This window comes from Silurus aristotelis, assembly GCF_946808225.1.
Source record: "Silurus aristotelis genome assembly, chromosome: 15".
Taxonomy (NCBI): Eukaryota; Metazoa; Chordata; class Actinopteri; order Siluriformes; family Siluridae; genus Silurus; species Silurus aristotelis.
The window spans coordinates 20968178-20984330 of NC_139588.1; the positions used below are offsets into that span (position 1 = coordinate 20968178).

The window sequence follows — 16153 nt, forward strand, 5'->3', positions numbered from 1 at the left end:
TCTGGTTTCGCTGACTGGATAATAAAGTGGCATTTAAAATATGTGATCAGCAATTAAATTTTTAGAGAATTGCTGACCACCAGAGATTTCTGCCAAAGTTGCTGTTGCTAAATCTGTTCCACCCCCTAATCCTTTATTGTTCCCAAATGTTCTCTTGTTTCTATATTTTGGTGAGGTTTCAATACTCTATAATGGTTTTAAAAACAAGCACAGGTGAGATGGAGGCAGCATGAGGACGAGGTTGGTGCAGTGTCTATAGCAAGATGGATTGGCAAAGAACACACACAAGCCGTCTGTGTTTGTGTTTAGATTTTATCATTGGGAGTGATGACGATGGACAGGATTAGAAATAAGTTTATTAAAGGGACAGCGCATGTAGGACATTTTGGAGACAAGGTGAGGGAGGTGAGATTGAGATGGTTTGGACATGTGCAGAGGAGGGACATGGGGTATATCAGTAGGAGAATGCTGAAGATGGAGCCACCAGGAAGGAGGAAAAGAGGAAGACCAAGGAGGAGGTTTATGGATGTGGTGAGGGAAGACATGCAGGTAGTTGGGATGAAAGAGGCAGATGTAGAGGATAGAGGGGTATGGAGACGGATGATCCCCTGTGGCGACCCCTAATGGGAGAAGACGAAAGAAGAAGACGAAGACTCTAATATATACCTTCTACTTATTATCCTCCGTCTTCCATGTTTTTATGAAAAAAAAAATGGCTCATGCTAAAATATATATATATAAAATTACACTTCTGCACCGACTTGCAAAAAACATTCTTCTGCATCATTATTACTTTTTACATTTTTACACTTTTTTTTATTACACTATTACATTACTTTTCTTTGTTTTATATTATTTTATATTTAATATTGCTGTAGTTTGCCTGTAGCATTTAAGCACTTAAGAATTTCATTGTATAAACTGTCACTGACATCTGTATATATGACAAACAAAAAAACTTGAAACTCGATAAAGTACGATGTGGTATCAAAAAGTTGCACAAGACAATTCTTTATTTTTCTACGTTTACACACGATCACCTTCAAAATAGTCCTCTTGCGCAGCCCAGTGTTCCTGTTCCTTCTTTAATGTGTCCTGGAAGTCGTCTTTTTCCGAAGCGTGTCAAGCTTCTGCTATTCGCGCCAGATTTCCTCAAAGGTGTCGAAATGGCGAGCCGGATCTTCGTCTTCGGTAAGAGGGCGAAGTCCACAGGAGCCAAATCTGGCAATTGCAGAGTGGAGATCATGTTGTCGCTTTCATGGTAACGCATGTGGTCAGAATAGCACCAGTTGCACAGCTCCTGATATACACAGGATGACGTTCGGTGATCCCTGTGACTGTGCGTGCAGCCTTGTGCTATTCTGACCACATGGGTTACCATGAAAGCGACAACATGATCTCCACTCTGCAATCGTTGTGCATCTGTTGGCACGTAACAAAACTAAATTTAAAACTTTTTGATAGTTACCTCATTTATACATTACAATTACCTTATTTATACACCTGACCAGTGCAGTCAGCTTGCTGGTTGTTGGGATTTGAACTCATGATCTTCTAACCAGATGTTTAGCCACAGAGCTTCCACTTCCCCATACAGAGAGTTATCTAGATGCATAAAAACAGTCTTCCTACTGTAGTGGATTTATTTTAATAAAAACCTGGAGAAACCTTTCACAACTCTGCATCTTGGATCCCATTTTATTTTCACGTCACTCATTTCATTGCCCATCAGGACGTTGTATCTTAGTGGGTAGTACATTCTGGATCCTCAGTTTAGTTAGCAGTCCAACATCTCAAGTTAACAATTAGCATCTGTTACTGCATACGTTTATCCATTTGTGCTGCTGCCACATGATTTGGCTGGTTAAAGAAGTGCATGAAGAAGCAGGTGGACCGTGTTCCTCACACTGTGTTGGCTCTTTGCCTCAATTTGAAATGATTGGAAATAGCTGCTTTTTCTAGAAGCTCCATTATGCCAGCAGATTGTTGTGGCAGGTTCAGACAGCATCGTGTGAGGTGTCTGTTCATGTCAAACACATATGTGGAGAAGGAACATGGGTTTTTGGTTTTGTTTTGCTCCACTTTATTATGGTTTAGTTTGTTCTCCAGGTCTGGGTTTTCTTCAGTAAGGTTTAAATGCTTTGTGCTTAAGGTAAGTGTGTATTCTGCTCTCGGGTCTCTTTTCAGTGCTGCTTTATGATGAATGCTGAACAGCAGATCGTATATCGTACTTGTTGAGTTTAGTAAATGATCAAAGTGAGTCATAGAAGTCAGATCTCTGGCTGTTGTCAGCAGTAACTCTGAGGTATTTGGCTTTTTTAAAGAACCCCAGGGGATTGTGTGTGTGTGTGTGTGTGTGTGTGTGTGTGTGTGTGTGTGTGTGTGTGTGTGTGTGTGTGTGTGTGTGTGTGTGTGTGTGTGTGTGCCGCTTTCATGGATACAGCCGTGTTTCAGGAACACAGTTATTAGGCTTATTTTTTCAGCTTGTTTTTCCAGAGCAGCTCGCCGGGTTGCCAGATTGGATCAGCTGTTTTAAAGTCGGTTGTGATTTAAATAGATAGAAACCAAATCGAATTTATTCAAAATCACATCTTGTAAAAAAAAAAAAAAAAAAAGAAATATCAATATTGTATCCATCTACTGCATATACGTCAATCATCTCATCCATTTATCTCTCCATCTATTTATTTGTTATCTCATCCATCCATCACGATCTCCACTAATCCACTAATTATCCACTTATCCATCTATCATTCTATCAATCCATCCATCTGCATGCTGTATGGAGTAAAGCAAAAGGTGCTTTTTACTTGTCACATGTCCATTTACAGACGATTATCCACTAATTCATCTATCCATCTCTTTATCCATCCATCCAGTCATCATCATCCCATCCATCCAGTCATCCATCAATTAATTCATCTGTTTGCATACTGCAGGGAGTGATGGAAGGATGTCCATCTATCCATCTATTAATTCATCCGTCATCATCCAGGGTGTAGAAATAAATCATGAAGGAAACTCCAGACTCGAACTCGCCATAACACACGTGAACTTATTTTTCGAAAAAGTTAAAAAGAAGGTTTTGGGCTCATGATCATTTAATTAATATCATTCTATTAATAGATCAGTGTGCTGAGAGTCACATTCGAGTCTTTTCACATAAACTGAGATGATTCATTAAATCTGAGTGATAAAAATGATAATAGGAACATTATAGTTATAATAAATCAGTACTTTGGATACTTACGTACATTTGAAGGCAAATACTTTTGCACGTTGATTTTTACTAGAGTAATGTTTTTTTTCCATGTGTGTCTCTACTTTAACTCAAATACATGGTTTGTGTGTTTCATCCACCATTGTATCTACTCTATATCAAGTGGTTTGAGACTAGGCTTTGGATCCAGGATGACTCTGATCATGATAGTGTTTTCATTTTGCATCCCGGACACTTCGTTTTTGTTATATTTAACTAACCCTAATTATTGTCTTTCATCTGAGAAAACTGTTCATGTCAACTCAGAGTAGGTCCTTCAAGAGCTTTTTGAAAGCGTGGGTGTCAAAATAAACAGATTGTATATCCAAGTACGTCAACGGTTCCAAGAAGTTATAGTTTAAGTTGCTCTAATGCTCTATTCTCCAATGTGACTCAAATGCAGCTGCGATTGTCCTGGTATCTGGCAACCATGTCTGCTTTGTGAGCTCTGCAACAGGGAACCAACAGACCATTGTTTTTAAGGTTCTGTGCTCTTAAAATTTAATAATAACACTTAAGATTGACCTTAAATAACCATTTGCTGCTTAGAGGCATCGAGGGATGTTCATTTTAGTCCTTAGCTCTGTGTTTCACAAAGTAACACGTCAGTCATGGTGTTCCTGTTAGAGCTAATCTGCTTAGTAAGAAACACACACACACACACACACACACACACACACACACACACACACACACACACACACACACACACACACACACACACACACACACTTACGATAGACTGTTTTGCAGTTTGTGGTATTCTTGAAACGCACATGGTTCTTCATGCTGGAGCAGGTCCTTTTAGTCCAACTGAAGAGAAATTATAGTTACTCTACAGCTATCTATCTATCTATCTATCTATCTATCTATCTATCTATCTATCTATCTATCTATCTATCTATCTATCTATTTATCTATCTATCCAACCATCCATCCATCCAGCTTTAATCTATCTATCTATCTATCTATCTATCTATCTATCTATCTATCTATCTATCTATCTATCTATCTATCTATCTATCTATCTATCTATCTATCTATCTATCTATCTAACCATCCATTCATCCATCCATCCATCCACCCATCCACCCATCTATAAAGCTTTAATCTATCTATCCATCCATCCATCCATCCATCCATCCATCCATCCATCCATTCATCTATAAAGCTTTAATCTATCTATCTATCTATCTATCTATCTATCTATCTATCTATCTATCTATCTATCTATCTATCTATCTATCTATCTATCTATCTATCCAACCATCCATCCATCCATCCATCCATCTATAAAGCTTTAATCTATCTATCTATCTATCTATCTATCTATCTATCTATCTATCTATCTATCTATCTATCTATCTATCTATCTATCTAACCATCCATCTATCCATCCATCCTTCCACCCATCCACCCATCTATAAAGCTTTAATCTATCTATCTATCTATCTATCTATCTATCTATCTATCTATCTATCTATCTATCTATCTATCTATCTATCTATCTATCTATCTATCTATCCATCCATCCATCCATTCATCTATAAAGCTTTAATCTATCTATCTATCTATCCATCCATCCATCCATCCATTCATCTATAAAGCTTTAATCTATCTATCTATCTATCTATCTATCTATCTATCTATCTATCTATCTATCTATCTATCTATCTATCTATCTATCTATCTATCTATCTATCTATCTATCTATCTATCTATCTATCTATCCATCCATCCATCCATTCATCTATAAAGCTTTAATCTATCTATCTATCTATCTATCTATCTATCTATCTATCTATCTATCTATCTATCTATCTATCTATCTATCTATCTATCTATCTATCTATCTATCTATCTATCTATCTAAAGCTTTAATATATATGTATATGTATATATGCACAAAATGGACTAAAGTAGACACCTGACTATAAGATCTGTATGTAATGTTTAAACTTCCAATTCAACAATTAGTTCCTAATTGTTATTATAATAACCTCCACTCTTCTTTGAAGATTGGTCTTCAGCCTCAAGGTCGTTAATAAAGCAGGTACTGATGTAGGTGAGATAAGGAGGTCTGGAGTGCAATCAGAGTTCACATTCATCCCGAAGGGGTTTAATAGGATTAAAGCTCTATAGCAGGAGATCTTCCACTCCAAGCCATGGAAAGCACATCTTCATAGAGTTGGTTTTGTGCACAGGGGCATCGGTATGCTGGAACAGAGTTTGGGTCTGAAGTAAAGAGAAAATTTTATGCTGTAAAATTCTGTGCTTTTTACTTTGTGGTAACAGTTTGGATAAGAAACACATATGGCTGGAAGAGTGTCCGAATACTCAAGTGTATCTTCTCGTTTATTTGCAATTTAAGGATTCTTATAGATAGAATGGATAATCAGAGACTGGAAATCCAAATCTCACGTTTCCTCACTACTTGCGTGATCCAGACATGCATCGATTGCGTACAGGCTGGAGAGCAGACGACTCCTGTTGTGAGCAAGCGCTAATGTGATCTAACAGGAGCCATAATCCAGACCAGGTGTGAACAAAACAATCCACTTAGACCGTCCTGTATTATAATGATATCTGTAGAGAGAGCTGTCATATTGGTTTCTGGGTGTAACAGAGTAAAATCTGAGAAGTAGGTTTGGGGAATCTGGTGATATTTTGGTATCTTCAGAATCCCTGATCAGGATAAATGTGTTTCCTGATGATAAATGAATAGAGTTGAATAGAGCTACATGCTTTATATGAGGTAAAAAATCTTTAATGATGACATATTCAAGTTGCCATAGAGACCAGACTTACCACAACTTTTGACAATGATCCATGGCCAGTTAGCTCCAAAGCCAGCTCCATGAAGATACATGGGTTGGTGTGGAAGTTCTCCTTCTATTAAACGCTATTGAACACCTTTTGGGATGAATGTGAACGCTGACTGCACCCCAGACCTCCTCACCTCACCTACATCAGTACCTGACTTTACTAACACCCTTGTGGCTGAAGGAGACAAATCTCCACAAAATCTAGTGGAACATCTCCCCAGAAGAGTGGTGCTTATTATAACATACATTCATACATTGTATAATGCAGATTTTCAATTATGTTTGTCTGGTGTTTTTTATGAATTAGTAAAATAGTACTTAATTACATCTACACCGTGTATCTCTTGCTTCCAGGCCTCTCTTCTCAGACGTCACGTTCGTTTCCTGACTCTAACGTCTACCCGTAGCCTTCTTTACCTCCCTGACACTTTACAACCATTTGAAAAAAACATGATGCTTATTGGCTGAACAGTTTCCTGTGCCGGATTTCACTCTTTTCAACGCATGCTCTCTCATCACCACTTCCTCCCGCTACTTCTGCATAATGCGCCTTTCTCATGAAGAACAACAGCTGTAAGTTCTTTTTTTGGTTATACATTTTCTCTTTTTTTATCCTCTTTTAATTCTTTCCAAGCTGCTTTTTTTTTTCGGTCCGGGATTGGATCCGGTGGGTTGATAGAGGTCAAAAGGTGCTGTATGTGGAATGAAGCCAGGCCACGTTTACTGCATTTCAACAACAACAACAAAAAACCCAGTATTTGAGAGCTAAGCAGAAATGCGTGGAGATGAATGTCCTGCGTGTTTTGCATCGTTTTAGGTTTCTATTTTTAAGAAAGCATCGTGAGGTTTTTAGAGTTGAACCAACTTTACATTGCTTTTGATCGATTGCTGAGGAAATGAAGATACAAACCTGTAACTTTTCTTATTGCTGATGTTGAGCTATACAAAAGCTTTGTAACTATCAATACAAATCTCTCCTAGACGCATGAACCTTTGGTGTAGTGTTAGTGCTACTATATGAGACCCAAGAAAAATCCCGTTTGCTCCCTTTTTAATTTTGATCTGATGTTCTAGCAATGTTCGTCAGATCCTGGAGCTCACACTAGCATGTGGTTTGGGACATATCCTGTTTCCTGTGGTTGTATCTTAATCATTTGTACTACTTTGTACAACTACACTATATGCAAAATGTTTGTGGACACCTGACCATAAGATTGGTATGTGCTTCTTTTTGAGCATCCCTTTCCACATCTAGTCCAGATTAGCTGTTCTAAAATAAGCTCCACTCTCCTGGGAAGATGGTTCACCAGATTTTTTGGAGATTTGTGTAACATTAATTCAGCCAGAAGGTTGTTACTAATGTCAGGTACTGATGTAGATGAGATGAGGAGGCCTGGGGTGCAGGCAACGTTCACATTCATCCCAAAAGGTGTTCAATAGCATTCAATAGCAGGTGATCTTCCACTCCAAACTATATAAAGTTCATGGAGCTGGACTTTGTGCACAGGGGCATTGTAATGCTGGAACAGGTTTGGGTCTCCTAGTTCAAGTGAAGGGAAAATGTTAATGATACCGCAACCAAATTCTTTGTGATAACTGTTTGAGAAAGAACCACATATGATTGGAGAGGTCAGGTGTCCCAATACTTTTGCCCTTACAGCCTATTTAATGCATTAGTATATAATTCTGGGTTGTATCATGATTCCTAATACATGTACACCACTCTAATGCACTATTTATTACATTAGTATGTGATTTGGAGCATATCCCAATTCCTGTAACTTCTATGCTTTTTTTTTTTGGACATAGTATTATAAAGTTATGGTATTTGGGACACGTCCTTAATCCCAATTGACTGTTTTAACGCACTAGCACATGTGTGTATTGTGTGGTTAATGCACTATTCAGTACATTAGTAAGTAGTATCAATCATAAAATAGTCCTAATGTCGTATTTGTAATCGTAAGTACTATTCAAACACGTCATTTTGGGACAACGTGCATCGTGCAGTGTGTTGTAATCTGCTTTGAAAGATTAGTATGCGATTCGGGACGCGTCCTGAGGAAGTCCTGGAATGGTCAAATGCACTTTTAGCTATGTTCATTGCCAGTAGTATGTGATTTAAAGCATATCCCAGGTCTTTGTATTTAAACCGTGCATATGCTAATATGTGGTTTGGTACGTGGCCTCGGACAAAACGTCAACTTTCCTGACAAAGAGACAGGAAGTGGGGGGCAGGGCGCGGCGCGGCACGGCATGCACGCTCCTGATAACGCAGAAAAACAGTGATTCTTGTTGATTTAAAGTCTCATGAGTGTCATGTTTTGAATTTAGTTTGGAATATCACACGCATTTAAAACAGAGGCACAACAAAGTGTGTGGAACACCAAACCACGTGGGTTCGTTCCACATAGAGGAAAGTGTTTTGTTTATCAATGACAGCTTAAAGAGTAGTAAGTGAAAAAAAGATCTTCTATCAGAGAGTCGTTTCATATATAGAAGTGTTTCACACTGATTTCATTGAACGTCGCTTTACGCTGTTGTGCGATTTCTATCACTGGACCCTATGATGTGTGCAGCTGAACGGTGGTGTATTGGTTGAACGGTAACAGCAGGACGATTGTTCACAGCAGAGTGTGCTCTTTGTTTTGGGTGTGAGTGGGACGCGGCAGTTGCTTGGAGCTGCTGTGTGTCATGACAACGTTTTATTGCGATCGTGAGCGGACAGGATTTTTCAATCATTAGAGCATGATAGAAAATGTGCAGTTTGAAATGTCTGTCATTCAGCCACAAGGCTCTAAAGTCCGGTACTGATGTAGGTGAGAAGGTGAGGAGGCCTGGGGTGCAGTCAGCGTTCACATTTATCCCAAAACGTGTTCAATAGTGTTGGAGCTCTAAAGCTGAAGATCTTCTACTCCAACCCGTATTAAGCACATCTTCACATCTCTAACTTTGTGGTAACAGTTTTAAGAAAGAACCTTTTATGGCTGAAAAAGGCAGGTGTTCCAATGCTTTGGTCCATACAATATATCTGTGTGTGTATTAGGGATGTGCATTTCCATAACTAAGGCCGATGTGATTTGTATCTCGATGCGTAGTTAATGATACATTACATTAAAGCTCTATATGAAGCAGCGATTCAGCACAATGCAATTCAATATGGTACATTTTTATTTCTTTATTTCAGACGAACAGCAAATCATCAATTTACTTAAGTGGATTCGGACTTCTTACACAAAGCCTTTTCACAAACAGGCCTCAATTGTCCTGAAAAAAGGTTTATGTGATTAATAAAAAGATTATATAAAACCAGATGTTATTTTCCTGTTCTATGTGCAGGAAGTTACAGCTCTACCTCTGCCATGTTAATCTGTATTCTATGTGACTCTCAGGACACGCCTCGGTCTCTCGGTTGTGATACGTCATATTCACGTAGCAGCGGCGGTGCTGAGAGAACGTGCTCGAGAAGCGGTTTAGCGAGGAGAAATCAATCAACATATCAAATATTGGTCGCAAATTATTGGTCAGTTTTTAAATAATAAAGGTATAGCAAATATGTTATAAATGATGTATCGTGATACAAATGGCAACTATATACTGTATATATATATATATATATATATATATATATATATATATATATATATATATATATATATATATACAGTATATAGTTGCCATTTGTATCACGATGTGTGTGTGTGTGTGTGTGTGTGTGTGTGTGTGTGTGTGTGTGTGTGTGTGTTTGATTAGTTCAGATTAATCTTGTAATGTTCTTAAAAGTGAATATTCACTGTTTTGTGCCTTTTATGAATATAATGTATCATATCATTCTATTATTATTATTATTGTATAATCTACTGGTCTAATTCAGGGTGTGAAAGTACCAAGAGAACATCTGGCTGATACGAGGCTGTAAGGGAACAGTGTGCATAATAAGTTGTATTAATAATGCACATCCCTCATTGTCAGAGCTTTTGTATCGTATTTCACAGGATAAACATTTGGATCCGTAAACCACAAGATTAAGTGAAGTAATCTCTATGTAGAAAGTACCGGACAAGACAAAACACATCGCTGGAGACAAGAGACTCGGTCAGGAAGTAGAATGGCGTCAGGATATATCTTACGGAAATTCGATTCTGGGATGGACAGGAAATCAGGTGCTTACCATCACTCTGCTCTCAGCTTAAGACACCAGGGTTATCATCGGCTTCATAAAAATGTAGGAGATTTCTTCTGAAAACAAGAGACCTAAGAGAACTCGTGATGCTAAAAATAAAACCTTGTGGATGTCACTAAGGAACAATACATTCTCAAGAAGTGTGGTTTTTACAGTAAGATTTACCTTAACAACCAAACCTTAGACATAATACACACTCCAGAAACAACACTTGAGATGTAGTAGGTTAAGGCCTTGTTGAAATAAGTAGCACACTTTTTTAAAAATCACTGATAAATCAGCTTGTTTTTCTTTTTATTTATAGTATATGGTAGTCGTCCTTATTTGACTCACAATTATCTTATTTATTCAACCAAGCAGTTTGAGGGTTAAGGGCCATGCTCAAGGGCCCAGAAGTGGCAGCTTGGTGAAGCGAAGATTTTAACTCACACACTTTCGAACAGAAATCCAAAGTCTTACCCACTGAGCTCTGAAGTCTCAATGTGCAATGAATTGAGTGAAGTGAAAACAAAATAGGACCCAGTATGCAGCCCTGAGGTGCACAGGTTTGAAAGGTTTCAGTATGTAGGTTTCAGTATGGATAAATACGTAAAATTTATCTATCTTGCTAAAATTTAGGGTTAGGGAAGTGGTTGCACTTCTGATTGGAAGGTTGCAAGTTCAAATCCCAACACCACCAAGCTGCCAATGCTGGGGCCTCTAGGGCATCTGCTAAATGTCAAAGTACCACTATCACCACAACACCGATAGAATATTTTGTGTCCATGTACCACGGTTGCTATCTAGCATTCTAAATTTCCCACAATTGATTGTCAAAGCTGTAGCATGGGATTTCCTTGATTCTCATCCATAAGTGTCTTTGCCCTTGGACCCACTCTTTGTGGGTGGAGTCATATCAGGAGAGACCACTCCTATAAGTGTAGAATTGTTTTGTCTTGTTGTGTATTTTGTCAATTGGTCTTATTGACTCATTAACAAGCGGGCCCAAAGTATTTCATAATAAATAACAGCCAAGCAACCACAAATTTTTCACAACTCCAACTCGATCGGATTAGCAGGTCTCATTTGCAAAAGATCTGACAAGACAAAGATCTGACAGACAGCAGTGCTACATAATAATATAAGAGGGCTGTAAGTAATCTGAGGTTTCAGCAGCAGCCTCAGAAATAACTCTTTATTCAGCTACAACATTTGCTTTATTCTTATCAGGGTCACCGAGAACGTTGGGATGCAAGTCGGTAACACAAAATGGATCATTGGATTCCATATATTTTTTTTTTACAGGCTCGCTTCTCCTTTTGTGCATGCCCGGTTACACTTGGAGTCTCTTCTTGAAAAGCCGGTGTTGGATTAATTTGGAGCTGATGGATAATTGAACCAACTCAATGCGTTAATTTTGCATGCATGCCCTTTCTCATTCGGCTGAAAGAGCGCTGCAGTTCTTTTCTGCTGGAACAAGATACTAGGTTTTTTTTTTTGTATGTTTGTGGGTGGGGGTTATTGTTAGGGTATTGTTAAACCTTTCGGCTTTAATTTGTGCGAAATGTGCCCTGCTTGTGTTTTGACAATAATGGCAATTTCAGGATTTAGTTTTAAAAAAGAGGAACCGTTCGCACAAAGGATTTCGATACAAGGTGTGTTTGGCAATGTACAGAAAACGTATGACGTTTGTTCGCGAGTTTCTTGTCTGTATTTCGTTTAGAGAGCAAATTGTAACTTATAAGGAAATAGAATGAGCAAGTGTTAAAAGACATTGTCATCTGTAAACAAACACAAAGCACAATCAAATATTTTTACTCCCGATATTATTGATAACTCGATAGTATTGTTGACCTCATTGGCACACACCAAACTTCACATGTTCCATGATCATAAGACATTGGAACCAAAGGTTGAGCTTAAATCCCAGCCAAGCCAAGCCAAGCCAAGCCAAGCCAAGCTAGCACGCCTGAGCCCCTGAGCAAGGCCCTTAACCCTATAGCTGTTGTATAAATAAAGATAAATGTAAATCACTCTAGATAAGAGCGTCTGCCAAAAGCCATAAATGTAAAATGTAATTTATTAGTATGAACAGGTCTTTTTAAATATATAAGTCTATTACATAAGATTTTTATGTGACTTAGGTTGATGATGCCACTTGGAAAACTTCACGCACTCCCATCAGACTCCCATCAGACATACAGTCTGTCCCCAAACAGGTGGCAAATAGATTCCAAGCCCCCTTTAAATAGTTTGGCTGCAATCCCTCGAAAAGAATGCGTGTGTAGAACGGAGGGTTGAGGAGATCCTGTTTTTTTTGCAGAAGGGGAATGCAAATGTTCTGTTGTTAACCCTAGCATTCCTGAACCTGCTGTGTACATTCAGGATCAGTCTAATTGATCAGTGCAGCCTGTGAATGATTTCAGATTTCTGTGATTTCTGGCACAATGTGTGAACTTCTTTCAAACCAAACGTAGTTTTTTAATTCATTTATGACGTGCATGTAGACTTGCATGTAAATCAGTGGTCTGATTGCCAACCATCAATTGCTCATATAATAATAATAATAATAATAATAATAATAATAATAATACACCCTGGATGGAATACACATGTTCACACACACTTTCACACCTTGGGGGCTACCAGCTAGTTTGTCAGACCACACAGAAAGGAAGAGTGAATAAAGGCTGTCCATGAACGGCTGTAAATTCTTACCTACACCTATTCCTGGATGGTCTAAGCCTGGCGTCGTATAAGAGTGTAAGCCGGCTGGTGACAAGGATACCTGATACCATTGACCTGTCAAGTGGTCCGGGCTTTGCAACCTGAGTTCCCTATCGCTTATATTACCATATATACCATATATTATTATCTACTGCATCTTCTGTACATTAATCACCCTCATCCCTGTATATATGGACCCTATATACTATTTATCTAACTGTTATTTATTGTAAATAGGGCATTTATGCACTTCTGCTTTAATGCTAACTGTATTTCATTGGCTCTGTACATGTACCTTGCACAATGACAATAAAGTTGAATCTAATCTAATCTAATCTAATCTACTATATACATACAAGGTGGTATCAAAAAGTTTTGCGACTATAGATGGCCAACAGATGGCAGCACAAGGCTGCACGCATAGTCACAGTGAGCACCACCCTTCATAAGTCAGTGTGCCAAAAGACATTGTTCTGTGTACATCTGGAGCTGTGCAACTAGTGCTCTTCTGACCATGTGCGATTTCATCATGGACAGCAAATTAGAACAAAGAGCAAACATGAAATTCTGTGTGAAACCGGAACAAATCTGCAACAGAGACGTTTGACATGATTTGAAAAGTTTATGGCATTTGAGATGTTTTAAGTGTCACCTCATCGTGAAACAGTTCAAAACAGGTGTTAAGCTTTTTCATGAACCGTTTATACTTTTGTGTTTTATTTTCTGTCACGGTCGAAGAACTCAAAACAGGTCATACAGAAATGCAGGGGAAAAATCGGGGTCAGTTTATGAGGTTAATATCGATGTTTCTGCCAGAGATGATGTATGCAGGAGGTGCAGCTGTGGCTACAGTGAAAGGAGATGTGTTCATTGGATTCTTGCTTTATGACATTCGTTCTCACTGTATGCGATTCTGTGATGCTGTATTGCTTTATAATACTGATGGTTTCTATAGATGTGGCATTCTTATGATGTTATTAAGTGATGGATTGATTTAGGTAGGACACTACTGAAGACCAACGTGTCAGAGAAAGACAGTGAGAGAAAGGGTTAGTTAGATAGATAGAGAGATAGAGAAAAGAAAGAGTGTATACACACACACACACGCACACACGCACACGCACACACGTCCATCCTGCATTACAATCTCTCCTAACCGCGTGTCAGAACGAAGGAGTCGAAATGCTGTAATATGACCCTCTTTTGCCGTGGTGTCAGTGTGTCGGTTCAGTGGGTGTCGGTGTGTCGACTCAGTGGGCGGAGCCTTTAGCTCTGATCCCTGCCTTCATTCTCTACTCACAGCCCATTACACGCAGAAGCTGTTGGCCGCGTTTTAAACGACTATACACCTCTTACACATGTGCACTACATAGGGCACGATATGCCGCGTTCTCCACTTCAGACAGGTGCACTTCGTGTTTCTGAAGCAGGCGTTTAGGACGCAGCCCTCTGGTTGCTCGGTCTTGCGGTTTTGGTTGAACTGAACGCAGCAGCGTCTCTTGTTAGAGATGACCGCGTCTCCGATTCGGGAGTGATTTTTTTTTCTTTCTAGAAAATAGACACTTTTAGAGATTGAGTCTTAAAATGGATTACAGGTAGAATAAATCATGCGTTGTTCCTGATTTCTTGAAATCAGGCTCATTTCTTAGGTGTTTTTTTTTTCCTCTCTTTGGGAAGCGGGTTATACTCAAGTCACATCGACATCATTTGCGCCTGAAATCCACCGGGATGTGGAGCAGGAGCAGCTTTGAGGACGGGCTGGATCTCTATAAGACAGGTAAATATTTGGGGCAGGTGAGATGGGGGGGGGAAATAAGAAGCGCGTGAGCTTGGGTAGCACCACTATTACCCCCCCCCCCCCCCTCCTTGCGTAATCTCAGCGCGCGACTAACGGCATCTTATTGTTAGCTAGCTGAATTAGCACGGCGGATTAGATTGCGATTATCATCACACCTCGGTTGTGTTTTGTTGCTTTTAAAACGACCTCGCAAACAATTTTATCTTTATTGACACCCTTAAACTTTTCTAAATGAACCCCGAACCCTTTAAAACCGCGGAGATATTCCTCACACAGCGGGTACACCATGACTAGCTTGCTAGCTTAGCCCGAATGGCTCTGGGTTTATTTGACTCCTCCTGCTCTTCAGGTACAAAATGTTTACAACAATTTTATTTATTTGCGATAAATGTTGTTTTTAAGATAAATGAATGCACTATTAAGCGGGAATGTTGTAGAAATCTGTCTGCATTACTCACTTCCTCTGATGAATTACTGAGGAAGCTCTGTAACATCTGCCCCAAAAACTACATCACGATATTTTATTCAGACAAACATTATTTAAATAGAGACTATTACTATTTTGTATTATTTATTATTACAGTGTTCTCTCTGTCTTTATTATATAAGTATGTACACACGTACACACCGATCAGGCAGAACGCTATGACGTCATATAACATTCAGGGGTGAAGTGAATGATACTGATTAGTGAATTTATTTATTAGGCAGCAAATAAATATTTTGTCCTCAAAGTTGACGTGTTGGAAGCAGGAAAAATGGGCGAGAGTAAGGATTTGAGCGAGGGCTCATGACGTCTAGACGTCTGGGTCAGAGCATCTCCAAAACTGCAGCTCTTGTGGGATGTTCTCTCTGCAGTGGTCAGACTCTATCCAACCAGAATCCATGTTCCTCCAGGGGTGAACCGGCGACAAGGTCATTGATGCACGTGAGGAGCGAAGGATGGTGGTCCGTATGGTCCGATCCAACAGACGAGCTCCTGTAGCTCAAACTGCTGAAGAAGTTCATGCTGTTGATGCTGGTGCACAATAGGACCAACACAATATTGATTGGTGTGTGTGTGTGTGTGTTTGTGTAATATGTATGTAAGTGAAGTCAAGTTATTCAAATCCTATACAGTAGAGCACAGAGTGAAAGATATATGATTAAATGGGGCAAGATGAAAACGTACCGAGAGATCTACAGCAAAGTTGAAGTCGTAGCAGGAATATCCAAGTTCTTCCCTGCATAGGACATCTCTGTTTGTTCACATGTCTGAGGTGAGAGGAATAAATCAGAGGGGGGATCCGAGAATATGTTGTGGGCTGATGAGACCAACAGAACATCGTATCTATGATGAAGCATGGTGGTGGCAGCATCGGTAAAACAGAACGGGATTTAAT

General features: G+C 39.2%; 1 protein-coding gene across 3 annotated transcripts in view; it reads left to right on the forward strand.

Moving 5' to 3' along the window:
• The first annotated feature begins 6548 nt into the window (after positions 1-6548).
• cep85l (centrosomal protein 85L) overlaps positions 6549-16153 on the forward strand; it is a 48519-nt gene continuing 38914 nt past the window's right edge. The window contains exon 1 of one of the 3 annotated variants that reach the window (XM_083562501.1): positions 6549-6657. In XM_083562501.1, coding sequence (XP_083418627.1) covers positions 6642-6657 — 16 coding nt within the window. In that variant the 5' untranslated portion in view covers positions 6549-6641. Of the gene's footprint in view, positions 6658-14088; positions 14751-14864; positions 15121-16153 lie in introns of those variants that run through there. The other 2 variants (XM_083562499.1, XM_083562500.1) reach the window with 2 other exon arrangements.